This window comes from Petromyzon marinus, chromosome 51 (assembly GCF_048934315.1).
Source record: "Petromyzon marinus isolate PM22_M1 ecotype Great Lakes invasive population chromosome 51, UKy_Petmar_22M1.pri1.0, whole genome shotgun sequence".
Classification (NCBI taxonomy): domain Eukaryota; kingdom Metazoa; phylum Chordata; class Hyperoartia; order Petromyzontiformes; family Petromyzontidae; genus Petromyzon; species Petromyzon marinus.
The window spans coordinates 6,710,227-6,731,400 of NC_133717.1; the positions used below are offsets into that span (position 1 = coordinate 6,710,227).

The 21,174-nt window shown below is 53.8% G+C and overlaps 1 protein-coding gene across 1 annotated transcript in view; it reads right to left on the minus strand.

The window, feature by feature from the left end:
- The window catches only part of LOC116953343 (uncharacterized), a 27,397-nt gene extending 7,490 nt beyond the window's left edge, over positions 1–19,907 (minus strand). The window contains exons 1-9 of the mRNA XM_032973465.2: positions 19,785–19,907; positions 13,501–13,593; positions 12,343–12,406; positions 11,956–12,104; positions 11,255–11,395; positions 4,939–5,060; positions 3,352–3,456; positions 1,780–1,999; positions 864–982 (exon numbers count right to left, since the gene is read on the minus strand). Of these exons, the coding sequence (XP_032829356.2) occupies positions 864–982; positions 1,780–1,999; positions 3,352–3,456; positions 4,939–5,060; positions 11,255–11,395; positions 11,956–12,104; positions 12,343–12,406; positions 13,501–13,593; positions 19,785–19,824 (1,053 nt within the window). The 5' untranslated portion in view covers positions 19,825–19,907. The remainder of the gene's footprint in view (positions 1–863; positions 983–1,779; positions 2,000–3,351; positions 3,457–4,938; positions 5,061–11,254; positions 11,396–11,955; positions 12,105–12,342; positions 12,407–13,500; positions 13,594–19,784) is intronic.
- Positions 19,908–21,174: the final 1,267 nt, after the last annotated feature.

The following is a 21,174-nucleotide window of genomic DNA, read 5'->3' on the forward strand; positions in this document are numbered from 1 at the left end:
GGGGGATGGGGTACCGAGGGGAGACGCGGGGGTTGTCCCCCCCCCCGGGGCACAGTTCATGTTACCGCGGGTCTCGGAACAGACACCGACATCATCAGCAGGGATCAATTCCCGTTATGGCTGATGGCAAATAATGAGAGTTTAAATCATTAGAATTCATACATTAAAAGAATTACTTCTACAAACAGATGCCGCTAGTACTCTAAGTCTGTGTGTAAGTAGCCAACCGTGCTCATCGGAGGTAATGTTCGCATGCGATCACCGGGTTAAATCCATCCAGGTAAATTGTGCGTCAGCAGGTGGATCGCAGTGCTTGGCGGACTGGCTGCTGCTGCTGCTGCCACCGCTGCCGCTGCTTTAGGAAATATTAATACCAAGAAGGTGGCAATATGAAGCCCTTAGCAGCCACGCAATACGATTATCGGTGTCCGTGCTTGCTGCTACGATCACATCACCCACACACTGAGTTCGATCTCGTCAGAGCAAAGCTGCGTTGATCCTGGACATCACTTGGATGGGCGATGGCTGATTTTATTTTTAAATTGCTCGTGTTTTCCCAGGAAAGCCTCACAGAGTCTCAAGGTTCTTTATTCAGGAGGGTTCAGCCAATTATTTGCAGTAGGGAGCGATGGTGCCCCTGTGCGTATGGTTATTCTTTTAGCTTATAGAAGGAAATCTGAGAACCCACAGAACATGGGGAGAACATAGAAACTCATACACAAAGACAAAGATCCCCCTTATAGCCTTTGACAGACGGCTGGGGCAAGAGCTGTTAGCAAGCAACTTGGGTTGCCTAGTTCGTGGCGTGGCGTGTTAACTGGTACACTACCGCTCGTACGCACTCACACGTCGCACGCACACACCTGCCGCTGCACTTGCGTCTGCTGGATCTGAAGCTCGATGGCTTCCACCTTTTCGCGCAGGCTCTGCACGGCCGCCCTCCTGCAATGGACCTCGGCTGACAGCGAGTCCAGGCCTCCGCCTGGCCCGCGACACAACCCCGTCACCACCACCCCGTTACCACCACCCCGTCACCACCACCCCGTCACCACCACCCCGTCACCACCACCCCGTCACCACCACCCCGTCACCACCACCCCGTCACCACCACCCCGTCACCACGACCCCGTCACCAACACCCCGTCACCACCACCCCGTCACCACCACCCCGTCACCACCACCCCGTCACCACGACCCCGTCACCACGACCCCGTCACCACGACCCCGTCACCACCACCCCGTCACCACCACCCTGTCACCACCACCCCGTCACCAACACCCCGTCACCACCACCCCGTCACCACCACCCCGTCACCACCACCCCGTCACCACCACCCCGTCACCACGACCGCCGCGTGGTCATGCAAGCAGCACACGCCATGTACACAACACCAATTAGCGCTGCCGCTTGCCAAGCGATGGCGATGTCGCCGTGGCGCGTGTGCCGGGCTAGGTGCAGATAGAGGGCTGCCACGTGACCTGTCTAAGGTTCTCGGGACAAACCAAGAACAAAGATCCCTGTATAGTCTGAATGGACGTCTTGAGGCAAGTGCTGTTAGCGAGCACCTACAAAGGCCGGCACGACGGCGTGGATGGCCAGCGCCACGCCCGGCCGCCTTTGCCTCCCCAGTGGCGATGTTTTTACACACCCGCACCAGGTACTCATTTTGAGGCCTTAGTCGACCTAGGGGAGGCCCAGGACCGATTGTGAACATCGTCACCGGTGTTGGCGGCGAGCCGAGCGCTGCGCCGCCGCTCACGCAAAGCGCGCGTACGCACCGCCGCGGGCTCCGCGTTGCAGGCGCCCCTCCAGCTGAGCGCGTTGGGCCCTCAGCGCCTCCAGGGAGCTCTGCGCGGCGCCCACCTGGGCCTCGAGACGGCGCGACTCGGCGTGGAGCTGGCCCGCTCGCTCGTTGAGCGCGTCCAACCGCGCGCGGCACTCCGCCGCGCTCTGCCTCGCGTCCGCCGCGCCGGCCTGCGCCTCCTGGCGGGCCTGAGCCTGGCGTAGCGGAGGAGGTTGGGGGGGGGGGGGCGGCACGGACACAGCGGCAGCAGCAGCAGCAGCAGCAGCAGGCGTGGGTCACGTGATCTACGAGGACGTTACACAAGACAACATCGTTCGTGGGAGGGGGCTGCTGCTTCCTGTTACATCCATTCACATGCCATGTATTATTATAACAGATCAAACAGCAACAGGCCCCTGGGTTCGATTCCCCTCTCGGCATACAGGAGCTCGTGGGTTCGATTCCGACCCCTAAACCTGGATATAATCAACGTGCGTTTAAAGTATTTGGCTGCGATGAATTTTCGACGTGATAAGCCACTTCACTGAGCATTCATTTGTGGCCAGGTGGCTTCTGAAAAAGAGCTATAATAGCTCAACGAAGTGGCTTATCACGTGGAAATTTATAGCAGGCAAATACACCTCCCGCATACCAGGCACCCCATTACTTGGCCCGAACTGACAAGTACAGTGGTACCGTAGTACTGTATACGACCGCTTTGGAATAAGTCGAATTTGGTACACGTCGTGTTTTGACGAGAAAAAAATGTCTTGGGGATACGACGTCTTGCTTGGGATACGACACGCTCACTAGAACCTGTCTGGGTCGGGATGAGTCACCGCGTACAGTACCCGCGTACACAATACCGTTACGGCTCTAACAAGCCGTAACGGTATTGTGTGGAATGGCCAGACAATGTCACACTTCAGGAACATTCTTAGAAGAAGGCTAAAAACAAACTTCAATGGACAGGTTTTTAGTAAAACTCAAACCTGGTGAGCCTCGATCAGGTCCAAGTCAAGAAAGAAGACAGAAAAGAGAAAGAACCCCCAGAATTTCAGCTTCCTGAAGTTTTAATGGAAGGGGATGCTCCTTCCAAAAAATAACATCTCCTCCTCCTGCTCCCCTTCCTCACCACCAGCCTCGTAGGCTATCAACTCCTCTCAGCAAGGTAAAGTGACGTTACATTCTATTTTTATTTCAATTTACTTTAGTATATGTATGCATTTATTTTAATTTATGTATGCATTTTAGTAATAAGTAGTGTCTACATTATGTTATGCAACCCCATTAAAGTATAATATGCCATATAAAATATAACTTATTATACTCTGGAACGGATTATTTCCATTCCCTTTAATTCTTATGGGAAAAAAATTCGTTTGGCATTCACGTCACTTTTGGTATAAGCCTTACCCCTTCTGGAACGAATTAACGACGTATACCGAGGTACCGCTGTAGTGCAATACTGCGCCTTAATGATATGAAAATGTTTGAAAATTCCCGGCGTCCCTTTCTGGGCCGGGGTGTTGGGCCTCCGCGCGCCGGGGGGCTGAGCGGCACTCACGAGCGCAAGCAGCCGGGCGGCGAGGACGTCACGGCGCTGCCGCAGCGCCTGCACCTCGGCCCGCGAGCCCTCCCGCTGGCCCTCCAGCTGCTGCCTGCGTGCGGCCTGGCACAGAGGGAGGGACGGGGCATGCAGAATCGCCACCGTCATTGTCTTCATCACTGTCGTCGCCGTCGTCGCCGCCACGGTCATCATTCCCTTCATCATCGTCATCACGACCATCGTACTCGTCGCCGTCATCGTGCTGATCAGAATCAGAATATTTATTTTTACTGCAAGAATCCGATGAGCTATGAAGCTCTTTCTTCACAGATGTCCAGTAGCGGCGGGTCATACAGTTACAATAACAAACAACCAAGACACGATAGGAGTGCAAAGTATAGCAAAGGTAAACAAATCACTATATAAAAAATGTATAACTAAAAATAAACTGTTTATTTTATAAACGATGTTTATTAAATGAACTGTTTATTTTATAAACGATGTTTATTTATAAACGATGTTTATTAAATAAAGTGTTTATTTTATAAACGATGTTTATTTATAAACGATGTTTATTAAATAAACTGTTTATTTTATAAACGATGTTTATTAAATAAACTGTTTATTTTATAAACGATGTTTATTTATAAACTGTTTATTTTATAAACGATGTTTATTTATAAACTGTTTATTTTATAAACGATGTTTATTTATAAACGATGTTTATTGAATAAACTGCTTATTTTATAAACGATGTTTATTTATAAACGATGTTTATTAAATAAACTGCTTATTTTATAAACGATGTTTATTTATAAACGATGTTTATTAAATAAACTGCTTATTTTATAAACGATGTTTATTTATAAACGATGTTTATTAAATAAACTGCTTATTTTATAAACGATGTTTATTTATAAACGATGTTTATTAAATAAACAGTTTCTTTTATAAACGGTGTTTATTTATAAACTGTTTATTTTATAAACGATGTATATTTATAAACGATGTTTATTAAATAAACTGTTTATTTTATAAACGATGTTTATTTTATAAACGATGTTTATTTTATAAAGATGTTTATTAAATAAACTGTTTATTTTATAAAGATGTTTATTAAATAAACTGTTTATTTTATAAACGATGTTTATGAAATAAACTGTTTATTTTATAAACGATGTTTATTAAATAAACTGTTTATTTATAAACGATTTTTATTTTACCAGGTAAGTCCCACTGAGCTATTGGCTACTTTTTCAGAAGCGACCTGGCCACAAATGATAGCTCAACAAAGTTGCGGCTTATCACGTGGAAATTTACAGCCGCTAAATAATCTGAATACACTAAACGCATGTTTGTAAATCTGGAGGGGCAAACCGGAGAAAAAAATCCACGCAAACACAGAGAGAGACATGCAAACTCCCAATATACAGCAGGCGTCTGGTTTGGGATCGGACCCCTGACATCCTGCCACGAGGTGCCCCTTAAATAAATAAATTCTAATTGCCTAAGTACATCAATTCCCCAAGCTTGGGAGAGGCAGTAAAACAACAGCAAGAACAGTGACAGACCACACCAAGTCAACAACAACAACCCAGCCTTCACCGTCTGCCGTGCGATCTCCTCCTGCTCCTCCTTGCGCTGCGCTTCGCGAAGCGCCTCCCTCCTCCGCTGCAGCTCCGCCTCGCCTCGCTCCATGTTCTCCCTGCGCCGCTCCAGGAACGAATCTGCCGAGCGATGCCGTCACTCGTTAAAGCGGTTTCACAAACGTCCCGCCGGCTCCTCTCTGCCACGCAACCGTGGCGGCGCGCCGCTCGGCACGCCGCTCGGCACGCCGCTCGGCACGCCGCTCGGCACGCCGCTCGGCACGCCGCTCGGCACGCCGCTCGGCACGCCGCTCGGCACGCCGCTCGGCACGCCGCTCGGCACGCCGCTCGGCACGCCGCTAGGCACGCAACCGTGGCCCCGGGGGCCCTTCGAAGTGACAGCTCTGGATTGCGATAAAAATAAAATAAAAACCACCGGCCGATCGTTCCACTTCGAGCATCAGCTGATGTGAACAAATATGTTCTGCGTTTTCTGACACGGCCACAACCTGTTCACTCGCCCGCTCTATCACTCACTCGCTCACATGCTCACCCGCCCACTCAATCACCCACCCACTCACTCGCCCACTCACTCGCTCAACTACTCACCAACCCACTCTCTGACCGCACCTGTATTCCTGACATGCCTACAAGCGCTTCGCTCGCTCACTCGATTGTAAAGACCCAAACCCCAGAGGGGCCGTGGAGGATGAAGCAGACCTTTAGTGTGAACCCTCAACGTAAGAGGGAGCCACAGCCCACAACCACCAACCCTCTTGTTCTGTACACCATGCAATAGAAGCTGGCTCATTATGATCACCATAATAATAATTGAAATTCATACAGCATCCTTCATGCCAAGTGCATCCCACTACACCGTACATTAATTACCTACTATAATCACCCAGAAATGTCTGTCCGTCCCGCACGTGACGTCACTCCACAAGGCCCACCCCCCTGCGTTACGTCACTCCACATGAGGCCCACCCCCCTCATTAATATTCATGAGTGGGTGGATTTTTATACTAACGCAGAGGAAGGTCGAACTGATTTAAATAATTTATTACACAAAGTCGCTTCAAATTTGACGTTTCTTGACAGAAAGTGACGGTAAAAAATAAACCTACACAGCACAGTGCTACATCCGTGCGTGACCTCACTGCAAAAGCACCCCCCTTTCATCAATATTCATACACAGCACAGTGCTACATCCGTGCGTGACGTCACTGCAAAAGCCCTCCCCCCCTTCATCAATATTCATACCCACGTGGAAATTTACATGAACGCACAGGAAGGTCAGGTACTCCACGTGCCAGACCCCTCCTCTCATTAATAATCATGAGCCGGTGACATCACTCTACATGCCGCACCCCTCCCCTCATTAATAATCATGAGCCAGTGACATAACTCCACATGCCGCACCCCTCCCCAATAACCATTAGCGGGTGACGTCACTCCACATGCCGCACCCCTCCCCTCATTAATAATCATGAGCGGGTGACGTCACTCCACATGCCGCACCCCTCCACTCATTAATAATCATGAGCCGGTGACGTCACTCCACATGCCGCACCCCTCCCCAATAACCATTAGCGGGTGACGTCACTCCACATGGGGCAACCCCCCCTCATGAATAATCATGAGCTGAAGAATTGTTCTATTGAAAATTTCAGATTTACTGCAAAATACACCCGTCCTTGGACGGGCAAAAAAGCTAGTTATACATCAGGGCCAAATCCTTTCTATGTGGCTACTGCCGAGCAAGTGAAAAGTAAAAATGTATAAACAAATTAAGAAATGCCATCAAAACGTAAGGCACAAACAATGGAGGAATCAGTCCGTTGAGCCACAACCCACACCACAATCCCAACTTGTCTAACAAGCCAGGAAACCTTCACAGGAGGGGCAGTGGAGTGTCAAAAAATGATTATTGAGGTGATGACGACGATGATGAACATCATGTTGGTGGTGGTGGTGGTGACGATGATGATAGTGGTGGTGACGATGATGGTGGTGGTGATGACGATGGTGGTGACAACGATGATGATGGTGGTGACGACGATGATGATGGTGGTGACGACGATGATGATGGTGGTGGTAACAGCGATGATAATGATGGTAGTGACCATGTATAAAGCCTCTGCTGTAGGCTGCTGCTGTGGGGCTATGCTACAAGCAGCAGTGGGCAGTGCAACCACATCCACTGCTGCACTGTACTATGCTTCCGGATCCATGCCGACCACCTTCACCGACCGACACCGCTCGGCCTCGTGCAGCACGGCAAAGTAATCCCCGGCGACACGCACGTCTCGGGGAGGCCCTCGTCGAGCAGTGGATAGATCACGGCTGATGACTGACGACGATTGTGATGCCGGTTTGCATTCTTGTCAGAGCGCCGGGCACGACCGGGCCGAGGCACTTGGGAGGTCACTCGTTCTCTTGTGCTGCCCCTAGGGGTCTGCAACTCACTTCCCCCCCGGCCATCCGTACTGTCAACACCCTCTCTGCCATTGTTCATATCCACACTGCAGACACTTCCTCTATCCCTTAAGATGACACGATCTGAACAATCGAAACGTGAATGCGTTCCAACACCGAGAAATGCGGAGAAATACACGCGGGAAGAATACACGCGGAGAGAAACGCGCACAAACGCACGCACAAAGAAAAACACACAACAATAACCGCCACCATTCGCCACGAAGTGGCGGTGATGTCTCCACGGCACTTGTGCCAGGCTAGGTGCCCTTTGAGGCCACGTGAAGTGTGGAAGGCTCGCTGTTGGCAGGTCATGGGTCAGATCCAGGTGCCATATGTTGACTGACTGGGAAGACTGGCAGAGGCTCCACCTGTGCTTCCCTACCATGACAACTTTCAGAAACCCACTCACATAAACAAAGATCCCCCATATAGCAGCCTTAAACAGACTGCTGGGGCAAGTGGAGTCGCACCTATGAAGGCCGTCACGGCACACGAGAGGGTGGGTGGCCAGCACCATGCCCGAAACACACTCACAGAGACACTCACACACTCATATGCTTACACAACAACAACCGCCATTCGCCACTAAGTGGCGGTGACGTCACCACGGCGCTTGTTCCAGGCTATGTGCCCTTTGAAGCCACGTAAAGTGTGGAACGCCCGCTGGCAGGAGGTCACGGGACAGACCCAGGTACCATGGGTCGACTTAATGATGACTGGCCGATGGACCACCTGTGTCCCCCTACTGTGCCAACTTGCTGTATTTTAACCACCCGGCGCTCCGCTCGTTGTTGTGAGCGTCGCTCCTCCGCCCTCCGTTGTTGTTGGAGGGTGACTTCCTCTAACTGCCCAGTAGCGTCCTTCACGAGCCTCCTCCACAGAGGCCGATCTTGACACCGCTGGTACCAGTCATCGGCAAGTACACTCAGCTCCACGTCCTCCTGTACCACATCACTCCATCTCTTCTCTAGCCCGTGCTGCCCCTTTTAGCCCCCTCTATCCGGCTGAAGAAAAGCTGTTTAGGCATGCGGTGGCTGGGCATGCGAGCTACATGACCCAGCCAACACAGCCTAGATAGTCGGAGGAGCTCAGCGATGGGGCTTTGTCCAGATCTTTCAAGGATTTGTGAACGCCTCACACAATCCAACCTGGTTAAACCCAGGATGGATTGTAGGCAGGCCAGCCTTAATATTTCTACCTGGCAAAGAAGTTCCATTTGGAGGTTCCACGTTTTGCAAGCAACGAGAAGGGAGGGCATGACCATGGCCAAGAAGACCCGAAACTTGGTGTGGAGCGATAGACCAGTCAGCTTCCACACAGCGTTACGCAGCCAATGAAAAGATAATGCCGCTCAACTAATTCAGAGTGAGACCTCTTCTGTAAAACCGGAGCCGGTCATGAGCACACTGCCCAGGAATGGAAAACTTTCCACTCTTTCCACAACTGCTCCATCACCAATTGAGAGTTATGAGGGTGGAGTGTTTAATGGCACAAATACCCAGGCAGGTGCTTAGTTTTGGTGGGGCTGATGTTAAGGCCCCACCTCTTAGTGGTACGCTACAGGTTCAGCAGCAGCGCCTCCAACTCCTCCTCTGAGTGAGCAGCAATCACCAGATCATCGGCATACATAACATGGTTGATCAATAGGGAGCCATCCCTTGACCGCACCCGGGCATCGATCAGCCTCCCATTGTATCTGTACCAGATGGAAATTCCTCCGGTACAGCCATTCAAAACTTCACGAACTACGTGATCGAAAAATATGTAAAATAATGTGGGAGCCATAGGATATCCCTGTCGCACCCCAAGGTGAACAAGGAATGGCTCCGACTCCCGGCCAAATAGTTTTACCCAGGCCTGCCCACCATCATGAAGGTCGTTAATGATTGTGAACAGAGAGTTAGGGACTCTGAAAGCACGAAGAACAACCCAAAGCCCAAGCCTACTGATGTATCAGAGGCCTTGACCAGGTCAATAAAGTAGAGATATAGGTCCTGTTGGAATTCCCTACACCTGTACTGGAGGTGAATAACACACTCCCATTGATATTTTGCTTGGACATGGCCTAAACGGTAAAATAACACAGCGTTTACAGAAAGCAAACGCACACTGATGCCTATCTGAATGCAGAATCACATCATCATCCAGCTCAGAAATCCTCTCTTATCAAGACGCTCATACATCGGGCTAAAACAGTGTCAGATGGTGAGAGTCTAGTGAGAGAGATTAAACACGTTAAAGAGGCACTACGACAGAATGGCTACAATAAAGCTTAAATTAACAGAGCACTGAATGCCAAATCACGATCGCAAAGCAATACTGCTGAAAGCGACCAGATTGTTAAAACAATAAAAATTCCATATATCTCAGGAGTAACTGACAAATTAGCCCGTGTTTTGCAAAAGCAAAACATTACAGTAAGATTTGGTACAGTACACAAAATTCAAAAACTAGTATCTTGCACTAAAGACGCATTACCTAAATTATCAACAGAAGGTGTATATCGGATTAATTGTTTATGTGGCAGATACTATATTGGACAGACGGGACGTAACATCAGCGTAAGACTAAAATAACATCAGAGAAATATTAAATTATCTCAAACACAACTGTCGGCAGTGGCAGAACATGCTTATCAACAAGGACACTCAATTGATTTTGACAATGTTGCAGTGTTGTGTAAAACTAATTATTACTGGCAAAGACTAATTAGAGAATCCATTGAAATTGAGAGGAATAAGAATAACTTTAATCGCTCTGACAGCTACAGGCTTAGTGCGGCCTGGAAGCGTATTATTAAATAATACACATTACATTTTGATTTAAAGCTTTCGTGACTGCAGTGATTCATGTTCTTGGCTCTTTCGGTGGAGTCGCGTTGGGGGGAAGCAATAAAATAATATAATATATATGTTTGTTGTTTTGTTGTTTCCCTTCGGCGTGGCTTTGCCGAGGGAGCTAAGAATATGAATGCACATTACAATTCCTTATAGGGGAAACACATACTAATTAACGGATTACTAACATAGCATATAATCACTAACACACATTACAACTAATTACTAATCTACAACTCATTACTAATCATAACCATTGACTGATTACTAATCGATTAAATAATTACAATACCCCCCTCCGCCTCTAATCACTGCACCTGATATGAGTTAAATGATGACGTCACCCTGCTGCTCTATATAAAACCGGGAGCAAGCGAGGGCTTTACCATTCTGGCGAATTGCCCGATGATGCTGGATGTATTTACCAGCGAAACGTCGTACTCAAACTGTAAATGTTGTGGATTCACTCTTCAACACACCGGTGGGCTAAAGTAGTGAATTATTTGTCTTTTGTCAACGTGACACTTTTTTGCTGATTGGCCGTGTCGGGTGGTGGAGGGTTACGACACATTTATAAGCAACGCGATCTAACCCAAAAACCTTTATTATGGACCTGTACTGTAGCAGACAGACACACAGACACTCACACAAACGCAGACTCACATTCACACAAAGACAAAGACCCCCTGTATAGCCTTAACAGACTGATGGGGCGAGTGCGGTTAGCGAGTAGCACCTATGAAGGCCGGCACAGCACACGGAGGGGTTGGCTGGCCAGCAACAAGCCTGGCCACCTTTGTCTCCCCAGTACCGATATTTACACATCGCCATCAGGTACTCATTTGAGGCTGAGTCGATCTAGGGGAGGCCCAGGACCGGTTCAGATAATCGTCACTGGTGTTGGCCGTGAGCGGGAATCGAACCCGGGTCGCCAGGTTCATAGCGCAGCGCGATAACCGCTACACTATCGCTCCCCACACACACACACAGACAGGAGCAGGGCGAGGGAGCTCTCACCAGACACTGGGAAAGCAGGAGCGTGAGTCGGCCCCTCCCCCACAGAGACGCAGGGTGGCACGGAGTGCGCTGGGCCGGGCAGCATGAACGGCGGCGCCACACCGGGGGAGAGATGAGAAGGGGTGGCAGCTGTCGTCCTCCCTACAAACACCACCACCACCACCAACATGTCCCACACTTCCTGTCAATGATGAGTAGCACCGTTGCTGCAGGAGAACGCAACGTGCAGGCTGGAAATCGAATAAGGGGGGTTAACAGCACGCAGAGGTACGGGCAAGTGAGTGAGTTGCGTGATCGAGTGAGTGGGTGAGTAAGCGGATGAGTGAGTGGGTGAGTGGGTGGGCGAGTGGGTGAGCGAGTTGGTGAGTCGGTGAATGAATGGGTGGGTGGATGGGTGAGTGGGTCAAGGTGTGCTGCTCACAGACAGCAGCAAGGCACGACTCTCATCATGCACTGTGTATGTGTCATGTGATCACCACAGTGCATGTACAATGCTCTCACAGCCTTGTCCACGTTAGTCAAGACACCTTCAAAGAAGACGGGGGGGGGGGTTTGCCGACCCTTGTAAAATCATTAGACAGGAGAAGTGCACGCTGACTGGCCACTCACGAGCCCACACCACACGCGACAATTAGGGGTGAACACCGAAGACCCGCGGTGAGGAACGAGCGGCGAGGAGCGCGGAGGAGCGGCGAGCTCACCGTGGGCGTGCCCGGTGAGCGAGTGTAGCGTGATGGGCGGCACAGCGAGGGGCAGTGGGTGGCCCAGCAGGGCCATCTTGATGAGCTTCATCGCCACGGAGAAGCCAACGAGGTCGACGCGGCCGTCGCGATCATCGTCGGCGAGGGCCCTACGCACGCAAGCAGCCGCACGGACACACGTCACACACAACCACAAACATACCACCACACACACCTGCATGCAACAACACACAACCACGCGCAGCATCACACACCGCCACGAGCCAGACACGACCCCACACACCGAAGGGCTGTACATGCAGACATGTACGGACACATTCACACCGTCCGGCAAGGCAGGTGACAGTAAATCAGCGAACCGCGGTGAGGAGCAGGGAGGGCACTCACCAAACTTGCGCCAGTACCAGCTGTGGCAGTCCAGACTGCAGAAAGAAGCCTCGTGCCTGCTCCCCTACATGTGCGCACACAAAGACAAAGATCCCACGTCTAGCCCGAACACACTTTTGCGGCGATTGCTTCAAGAAAGCAGCTATGAAGGCCAGTATACCGCGCACGAGGAGGTGTCGATGTTTAGACATCGCACCAGGCACTCATATGAGGTTGAGTCGACCTAGGGGAGGCCCAGGACCACTTCAGATAATCCTCACTATGAGCGTGAGCGGGAGTCGAACTAAGGTCGCTGGGGATCGTAGCCCAGCGCGCTAACCACTGCACCACAGCGCTCCCTACGCACCCGCACGCACACAGCGAGACGGTTAAGGACACCAGAGCGTAGCCAGACGTCATGAACGCTAATCCAACACCACTGAGATCGAATCCCAAGTTTCAACCCTCGCCTGTGATTAAACCGCATCCTCAAGTGTAGCGAGTTGATGGTCTCAGCCCGGTCACCAATGACTGCACAAAAGAAGAACTCATCGCGTTAAATTTGATTTTGCATTCAGGTGCCTCAATGGTAGAGCGAGTGGCTCGCAATCGGAAGGCAAGGTCAAATCCTGTTTGGGGAGTTGTCTCAGCCCATCATTCATCGGGCGTCGATAAAATCGGTACCACTTTGTGGGGAAGTCATCAGCTATTGTCCTACGTCAAAGTTGTACTCAATAACCTCGTAACATGCAGGGGCACCTCGGAAACCCGGAGTAATCAGTGGCGACTGAAACCCAGACTTGAACCAAAACTCTCAAGTGTTTTCTGCTCGGCTTCTCTGACCCCTGAGTGACCCCGGTGGGGGTGGGGGGAGAATTCACACCCCTGCATGAAGGCACTTCGGCTTTCACTGTTTCACATCACGAACAGATTCACACCGACGCCTCCGGATGACGTGCAGCCCCTAACGTGCGGCCCTCGACAAGACACAAAAGTGAAAACACCCATCATCATCGTGCTGCTGTCAAAGCCCCAATGGTTTCAAATGAGTGGCGGCCCTCACATTGATGATGTCTTATCGGCCAGAGTGGCCCTCCTCTGAAAGTGAGTGAAGAACACTGGGCTAAGGTTGGTGCATGTTGACAGCAGGTGCTGTGTGGAGATGGAGCGAGGTCGTGCCTGTGATGAAGCCGCCGGCTGGGGAGAGGCTGTAGAAGAGATGGTGGTGCTTTTCCCGCTCCTCCAGAGTCACGATCCAACAGTCGGCACCACCTGTGTGGCACAGCACAACACAGGGTACACAGCACAGCACACACACCACATTATACACCACACAGCACACAGCACAACACAGGGTATACAGCACAGCACACACACCACATTATACACCACACAGCACACACAGCACAACACAGGGTACACAGCACAGCACACACACCACATTATACACCACACAGCACAACACAGGGTATACAGCACAGCACACACATACCACATTATACACCACACATCACACAGCACAACACAGGGTATACAGCACAGCACACACACACCACATTATACACCACACATCACACAGCACAACACAGGGTACACAGCACAGCACACACACCACATTATAAACCACACATCACAATACACACAGGGTACACAGCACACACACACACCACATTATACACCACACATCACACAGCACACACAGCACAACACAGGGTACACAGCGCAGCACACACACCACATTATACACCACACATCACACAGCACAATACAACACAGGGTACACAGCACACACACACCACATTATACACCACACAGCACACACATCACAACACAGGGTACAGAGCAGAGCACACACAAGACGCGACGCCTAGGGGACAAAGCTGGTCCGAGCGCCTTGCGAAGCGCTCCCCCCAGCCCCCCCCCCCCCCGTCTCCTCAGCCCCCTAATGTCCACCTCCCTCATTCGTTCCGTCTTTCATCCTCTTTACCCCCCTCATCTCATCCACCTCATCCAACCACCCAATATCCCATCCCCTCCATCTCCTCAACTTCCCCATTCGCCTCATCTCCGTCACCCCTTAATACCCCTAAACTCTTAGTCCCCCCACGATCACCTCATTAAACCACGATTCCGTTCATCCCCTCAATCCCGCTATTCCTCTCATCCCATCCACCCTCCTCATTTCCTCAACCCCTCCTCGCTCCTCATTCCCTCACCACTCCGCCCCCCACCCCCTCTCATGCCCTCGGCCTGGGCCGGGTGGGACCGCGCGGGGAGGCGGCAGGGAACGGGGCCCTTTGTGTGTGCGGGGGGGGGGGGCAAGAGGACCCATTCTCTTCGCCCTCTCTTTCTGCTCCCCATTCTTCCTCTCGTTCTCCTCCTTCCTCCTCCCCCCGTCGTCTTTCTCCGCCGCCTCTTTGAGCCGCTCCTCCATCCCGCGCGTTCACACGCCGTGATGGCGGGGAGGAGGCCGCGATGGCGGGGAGGAGGCCGCGATGGTGTGGAGGAGGCCGCGATGGCGTGGAGGAGGCCGATGGCGTGGAGGAGGCCGTGATGGCGTGGAGGAGGCCGCGATGGCGGGGAGGAGGCCGATGGCGGGGAGGAGGCCGCGATGGCGGGGAGGAGGCCGATGGCGGGGAGGAGGCCGATGGCGGGGAGGAGGCCGTGATGGCGGGGAGGAGGCCGATGGCGGGGAGGAGGCCGCGATGGCGGGGAGGAGGCCGTGATGGCGTGGAGGAGGCCGCGATGGCGGGGAGGAGGCCGATGGCGGGGAGGAGGCCGCGATGGCGGGGAGGAGGCCGATGGCGGGGAGGAGGCCGATGGCGTGGAGGAGGCCGTGATGGCGTGGAGGAGGCCGCGATGGCGGGGAGGAGGCCGATGGCGGGGAGGAGGCCGTGATGGCGGGGAGGAGGCCGATGGCGGGGAGGAGGCCGCGATGGCGGGGAGGAGGCCGTGATGGCGGGGAGGAGGCCGCGATGGCGGGGAGGAGGCCGATGGCGTGGAGGAGGCCGTGATGGCGTGGAGGAGGCCGCGATGGCGTGGAGGAGGCCGATGGCGTGGAGGAGGCCGCGATGGCGGGGAGGAGGCCACGATGGCGTAGGGGAGGAGGCCGTGATGGCGTGCAGGAGGCCGCGATAGCGTGGAGGAGGCCACGATGGCGTGGAGGAGGCCACGATGGCGTGGAGGAGGCCGTGATGGCGGGGAGGAGGCCGTGATGGCGGGGAGGAGGCCGTGATGGCGAAAAGGAGGCCGCGATGGCGGGGAGGAGGCCGATGGCATGGAGGAGGCCGCGATGGCGTAGGGGAAGAGGCCGTGATGGCGTGCAGGAGGCCGATGGCGTGGAGGAGGCCGATGGCATGGAGGAGGCCGATGGCGTAGGGGAGGAGGCCGTGATGGCGTAGGGGAGGAGGCCGTGATGGCGTGGAGGAGGCCGTGATGGCGTGCAGGAGGCCGATGGCGTGCAGGAGGCCGATGGCGTGCAGGAGGCCGATGGTGTGGAGGAGGCCGCGATGGCGTGGAGGAGGCCGCAATGGCATAGGGGAGGAGGCCGCAATGGCGGGAAGGAGGCCGTGATGGCGGGGAGGAGGCCGCGATGGCATGGAGGAGGCCGCGATGGCGGGGAGGAGGCCGTGATGGCATGAAGGAGGCCGTGATGGCGTGGAGGAGGCCGCGATGGCGGGAAGGAGGCCGATGGCATGAAGGAGGCCGTGATGGCATGGAGGCCGTGATGGCGTGGAGGAGGCCGCGATGGCGGGGAGGAGGCCGCGATGGCGGGGAGGAGGCCGCGATGGCGGAGAGGAGGCCGTGATGGCGTGGAGGAGGCTGATGGCGTGGAGGGGGCCGATGGCGTGGAGGAGGCCGCGATGGCGTGGAGGAGGCCGTGATGGCGTAGGGGAGGAGGCCGTGATGGCGTGGAGGAGGCTGATGGCGTGGAGGGGGCCGATGGCGTGGAGGAGGCCGCGATGGCGTGGAGGAGGCCGTGATGGCGTAGGGGAGGAGGCCGTGATGGCGTGGAGGAGGCTGATGGCGTGGAGGGGGCCGATGGCGTGGAGGAGGCCGTGATGGCGTGGAGGAGGCCGTGATGGCGTGGAGGGGGCCGATGGCGTGGAGGAGGCCGCGATGGCATGGAGGAGGCCACGATGGCGGGGAGGAGGCCGCGATGGCGTGCAGGAGGCCGATGACGTGGAGGAGGCCGATGGCATGGAGGAGGCCGATGGCGTAGGGGAGGAGGCCATGATGGCGTAGGGGAGGAGGCCGTGATGGCGTGGAGGAGGCCGATGGCGTGCAGGAGGCCAATGGCGTGCAGGAGGCCGATGGCGTGCAGGAGGCCGATGGCGTGGAGGAGGCCGCGATGGCGTGGAGGAGGCCGCAATGGCGGGGAGGAGGCCACGATGGCGTAGGGGAGGAGGCCGTGATGGCGTGCAGGAGGCCGATGGCGGGGAGGAGGCCGCGATGGCGTGGAGGAGGCCGCGATGGCGTAGGGGAGGAGGCCGCAATGGCGGGAAGGAGGCCGTGATGGCGGGGAGGAGGCCGCGATGGCATGGAGAAGGCCGCGATGGCGGGGAGGAGGCCGCGATGGCGGGGAGGAGGCCGCGATGGCATGGAGAAGGCCGCGATGGCGGGAAGAAGGCCGTAATGGCGTGCAGGAGGCCGTGATGGCGTGGAGGAGGCCGATGGCGTGGAGGAGGCCGATGGCATGGAGGCCACGATGGCATAGGGGGAGGAGGCCATGATGGCGTAGGGGAGGAAGCCGCGATGGCGTGGAGGTCGCGATGGCGGGGAGGAGGCCGCGATGGTGTGGAGGAGGCCGCGATGGCGGGAAGGAGGCCGCGATGGCGTGGAGGATGCGCTGATACACTCACTCATCTTACACTAACTCACTCATCATACGCTGACTCACTCACACATCATATACTCACACAACCACTGACCCATTCACTCATCATACAATGATACACTCATCATACACTCACTCATAATATGCTGACTCACTCACACATCATACACTCACTCACACTACCACTGACTCACACATCATACACTCACTACCATTGACTCACTCACACATCATACACGGGGAGTGTCATGCTGACAGATATGGCTGCAAGTTTGTTCGTACATGTTATGTATATCGTTTATTGTTAAATTTGAATCAAAGTTCCTATGATTACTGTTGCTACATTGTATTTTAAAGCTTTATTTTGGTAATTTCTAAAACATATGGTTAAGCCATGTTTCTTGCGGAAGTGCGGAGTTGGCCTGATAACTTGAATCTAAATTGTCTCATGGTTGTTATTGTTTGTCTTGCATCACACTGGGATTTTTGCACACAGCGTTGTAATACGGTGTTGTTTTTTTTCTGTAAGATTTGCTGGTTTATCCAGGATGTTTCTGTTGCGCGTCGTCGCTTTAAGATGTTTCTCTGTTCATATTTTGTTTGTTGCGGTTGCACCCGACTCGAGCCGCATGGCTCACAGGGCTATACCTAATAAATGAAACTTGAAAAACTTGAAACACCACATCATACACTAGACATCACACACAGCACAACACAGGGTACACAGCAGAGCACACACACCAAATTATACACCGCACATCACACACAGCACAATATAACAGGGTACATGGCAGAGCACACACACCACATTATACACCACACATCATACAGCACAACACAGGGTATACAGCAGCGCACACACACCACATTATACACCACACATCACAACACAGGGTACACAGCAGAGCACACACACCACATTATACACCACACAGCACACACAGCAAAAACACAGAGTACACAGCAGAGCACACACACCACATTATACACCACACATCACAACACAGGGTATACAGCAGCGCACACACACCACATTATACACCACACATCACAACACAGGGTATACAGCAGCGCACACACACCACATTATACACCACACAGCAAAAACACAGAGTACACAGCAGAGCACACACACCACAGAACACACCAGAGCAAAACCCACAACACACATCACACACCACACCATAGCAAGCATAATACTGTAGGGCACTGGCCACAGAACACACCCCACCCTAGAGGCAGGTGTCACCGCACGACACACACCACCCTAGTGGCAGGTGTCACTCCATGACACACACCACCCTAGAGGCAGGTCTCACCGCACGACACACACCACCCTAGAGGCAGGTCTCCCCGCTCGACACACACCACCCTAGAGGCAGGTGTCACCACACGACACACACCACCCTAGAGGCAGGTGTCACCACACGACACACACCACCCTAGAGGCAGGTCTCACCGCACGACACACACCACCCTAGAGGCAGGTGTCACCACACGACACACACCACCCTAGTGGCAGGTGTCACTCCATGACACACACCACCCTAGAGGCAGGTCTCACCGCACGACACACACCACCCTAGAGGCAGGTCTCCCCGCTCGACACACACCACCCTAGAGGCAGGTCTCACCGCACGACACACACCACCTTAGAGGCAGGTCTCACCGCACGACACACACCACCCTAGAGGCAGGTCTCACCGCACGACACACACCACCCTAGAGGCAGGTGTCACCACACGACACACACCACCCTAGAGGCAGGTCTCACCACACGACACACACCACCCGAGAGGCAGGTGTCACCACACGACACACACCACCCTAGAGGCAGGTGTCACCGCACGACACACACCACCCTAGAGGCAGGTGTCACCACACGACACACACCACCCTAGAGGCAGGTCTCACCACACGACACACACCACCCGAGAGGCAGGTGTCACCACACGACACACACCACCCTAGAGGCAGGTGTCACCGCACGACACACACCACCCTAGAGGCAGGTGTCACCACACGACACACACCACCCTAGAGGCAGGTGTCACCACACGACACACCCCACCATACAGGACACGCATCACCCCACAGAGACGCATTACATCACTCCCACAAACCGCAACGACACTCATCACACCACACACACCCTGTAGACTGGCATAGACTCGCAGATTCAGAGATACACCCCGAGACTCACACACAACAACCATATACTCGCACGGACATCCATAGAACTGTACGGAGACCCATATACGGTACGAATATAAGAGAATCATAGACTCACACGGAGATGCATGCATTTACAGAGGCCCACAGAGACTCCAAGTCTCACACAGTGGCCTGGAATCCCACGGCTAAGACAGTTTCACACCACCACCAACACCACCACCACCACCGCCACCACCTCGCCGTCCCCCCTCTATCGCCGCTTGCCCCGCGAGGAGGGAGCCCGGCCAGGAACGAAAGCAACAGGGGCCGGCCTTGAGCAAGAGTCGCCTTAACTCCCTTCCTCATTCACACCCTTCCTTCCCCATCCTTCCTTCTACCCTCCCTTCCTCCTTCCCCCCTTCTCATCCTTCCGCCTTCCCTCCAATCCTCCCTCCCTCTCCTCCTTCCTCACCTCCACCACCCGGGGCGAACCCGGGGGCCAGCGACGACATCGCCGCGGTGGGAGGGAGGCGAGGCCGGAGTTGGGAGCCGGGGCCCGGCCTCCAGCGTGGGGCTCCGCTCGAGACGAATTGGAGGCGGCGGGCGATGTTGAAATCTCGGCTTGGGCTGAAGCTGCTGAGTTTGGGATGAGTCAGAGGCTGAAGCTACTGAGTTTGGGATGAGGCTTGGGCTGAAGCTACTGAGTTTGGGATGAGGCTTGGGCTGAAGCTACTGAGTTTGGGATGAGGCTGCGGCTGAAGCTGCTGAGTTTGGGATGAGGCTTGGGATGAGACTTGGGCTGAAGCTGCTGAGTTAGGGATGAGGCTGAGGCTGAAGCTGCTGAGTTTGGGATGAGGCTTGGGATGAGACTTGGGCTGAAGCTGCTGAGTTTGGGATGAGGCTGAGGCTGAAGCTGCTGAGTTTGGGATGAGGCTGAAGCTGCTGAGTTTGGGGTGAGGCTTGGGCTGAGGCTGCTGAGTTTGGGATGAGGCTGAGGCTTGGGCTGAGTTTGGGATGAGGCTGCAACTGAGGGGTTGAGGCGAGGGCTGAGGGGTGGAGGCGGCGCGGGAGCCGCCCTCAGGAGGATTTCCGTGTCTCTTGAGAGTCTCTGTCTCGGTGTCTATCTCTCTGTGTCTCTCTGTCTCCCTGTCTCAAGCTCTGTGTCTCCCTGTCTATCTCTGTGTCTCGCTGTGTCTCCCTGTCAATCTCTGTCTCAATCTGTGTCTATCTCTGTCTCTCTATCTCTGTCTCTCCCTGTGTCTCCCTGTCTATCTCTGCGTCTCTGTCTCCCTGTGTCTCTTTGTCTCCCTGTCTATCTGTGTCTGACTCTCTCTCTGTGTCTCCCTGTCTCTCTGTCCCTGTCTTTCTCTCTGTCTCCGTCTCACTCTCTATCTCCCTGTCTATCTGTGTCCGTGTCTCCCTGTCTCACTCCCTGCGTCTCTGTGTCTCTATCTCTGTGTCTCACTGTGTCTCTGTATGTCTCCCTGTCTCTGTGTCTCACTCTCTGTGTCTCCCTGTCTATCTCTGTCCCTGTCTCTCTGTCTCCCTGTCTCACTCTCTGTCTCCCTATCTATCTGTCTCTGTCTCCCTGTCTATCTGTCTGTGTCACTGTGTCTCTCTGTGTCACTGTGTCTCCCTGTGCGTCTCCGTGTCTCACTCTCTGCGTCTCCGCGTCTCACTCTCTGTGTCTCTGTCTCTATGTCTATCTGTGTCTCCCTATCTGTCTCTGTCCCTGTCTCACTCTGTCTCTATGTCTCCCTGTGTGTCTCCCTGTGTCTCCCTGTCTCACTCTCTGTCTCTATGTCTATCAGTGTCTCTATGTCTATCAGTGTCTCTATGTCTATCAGTGTCTCCCTGTGTCT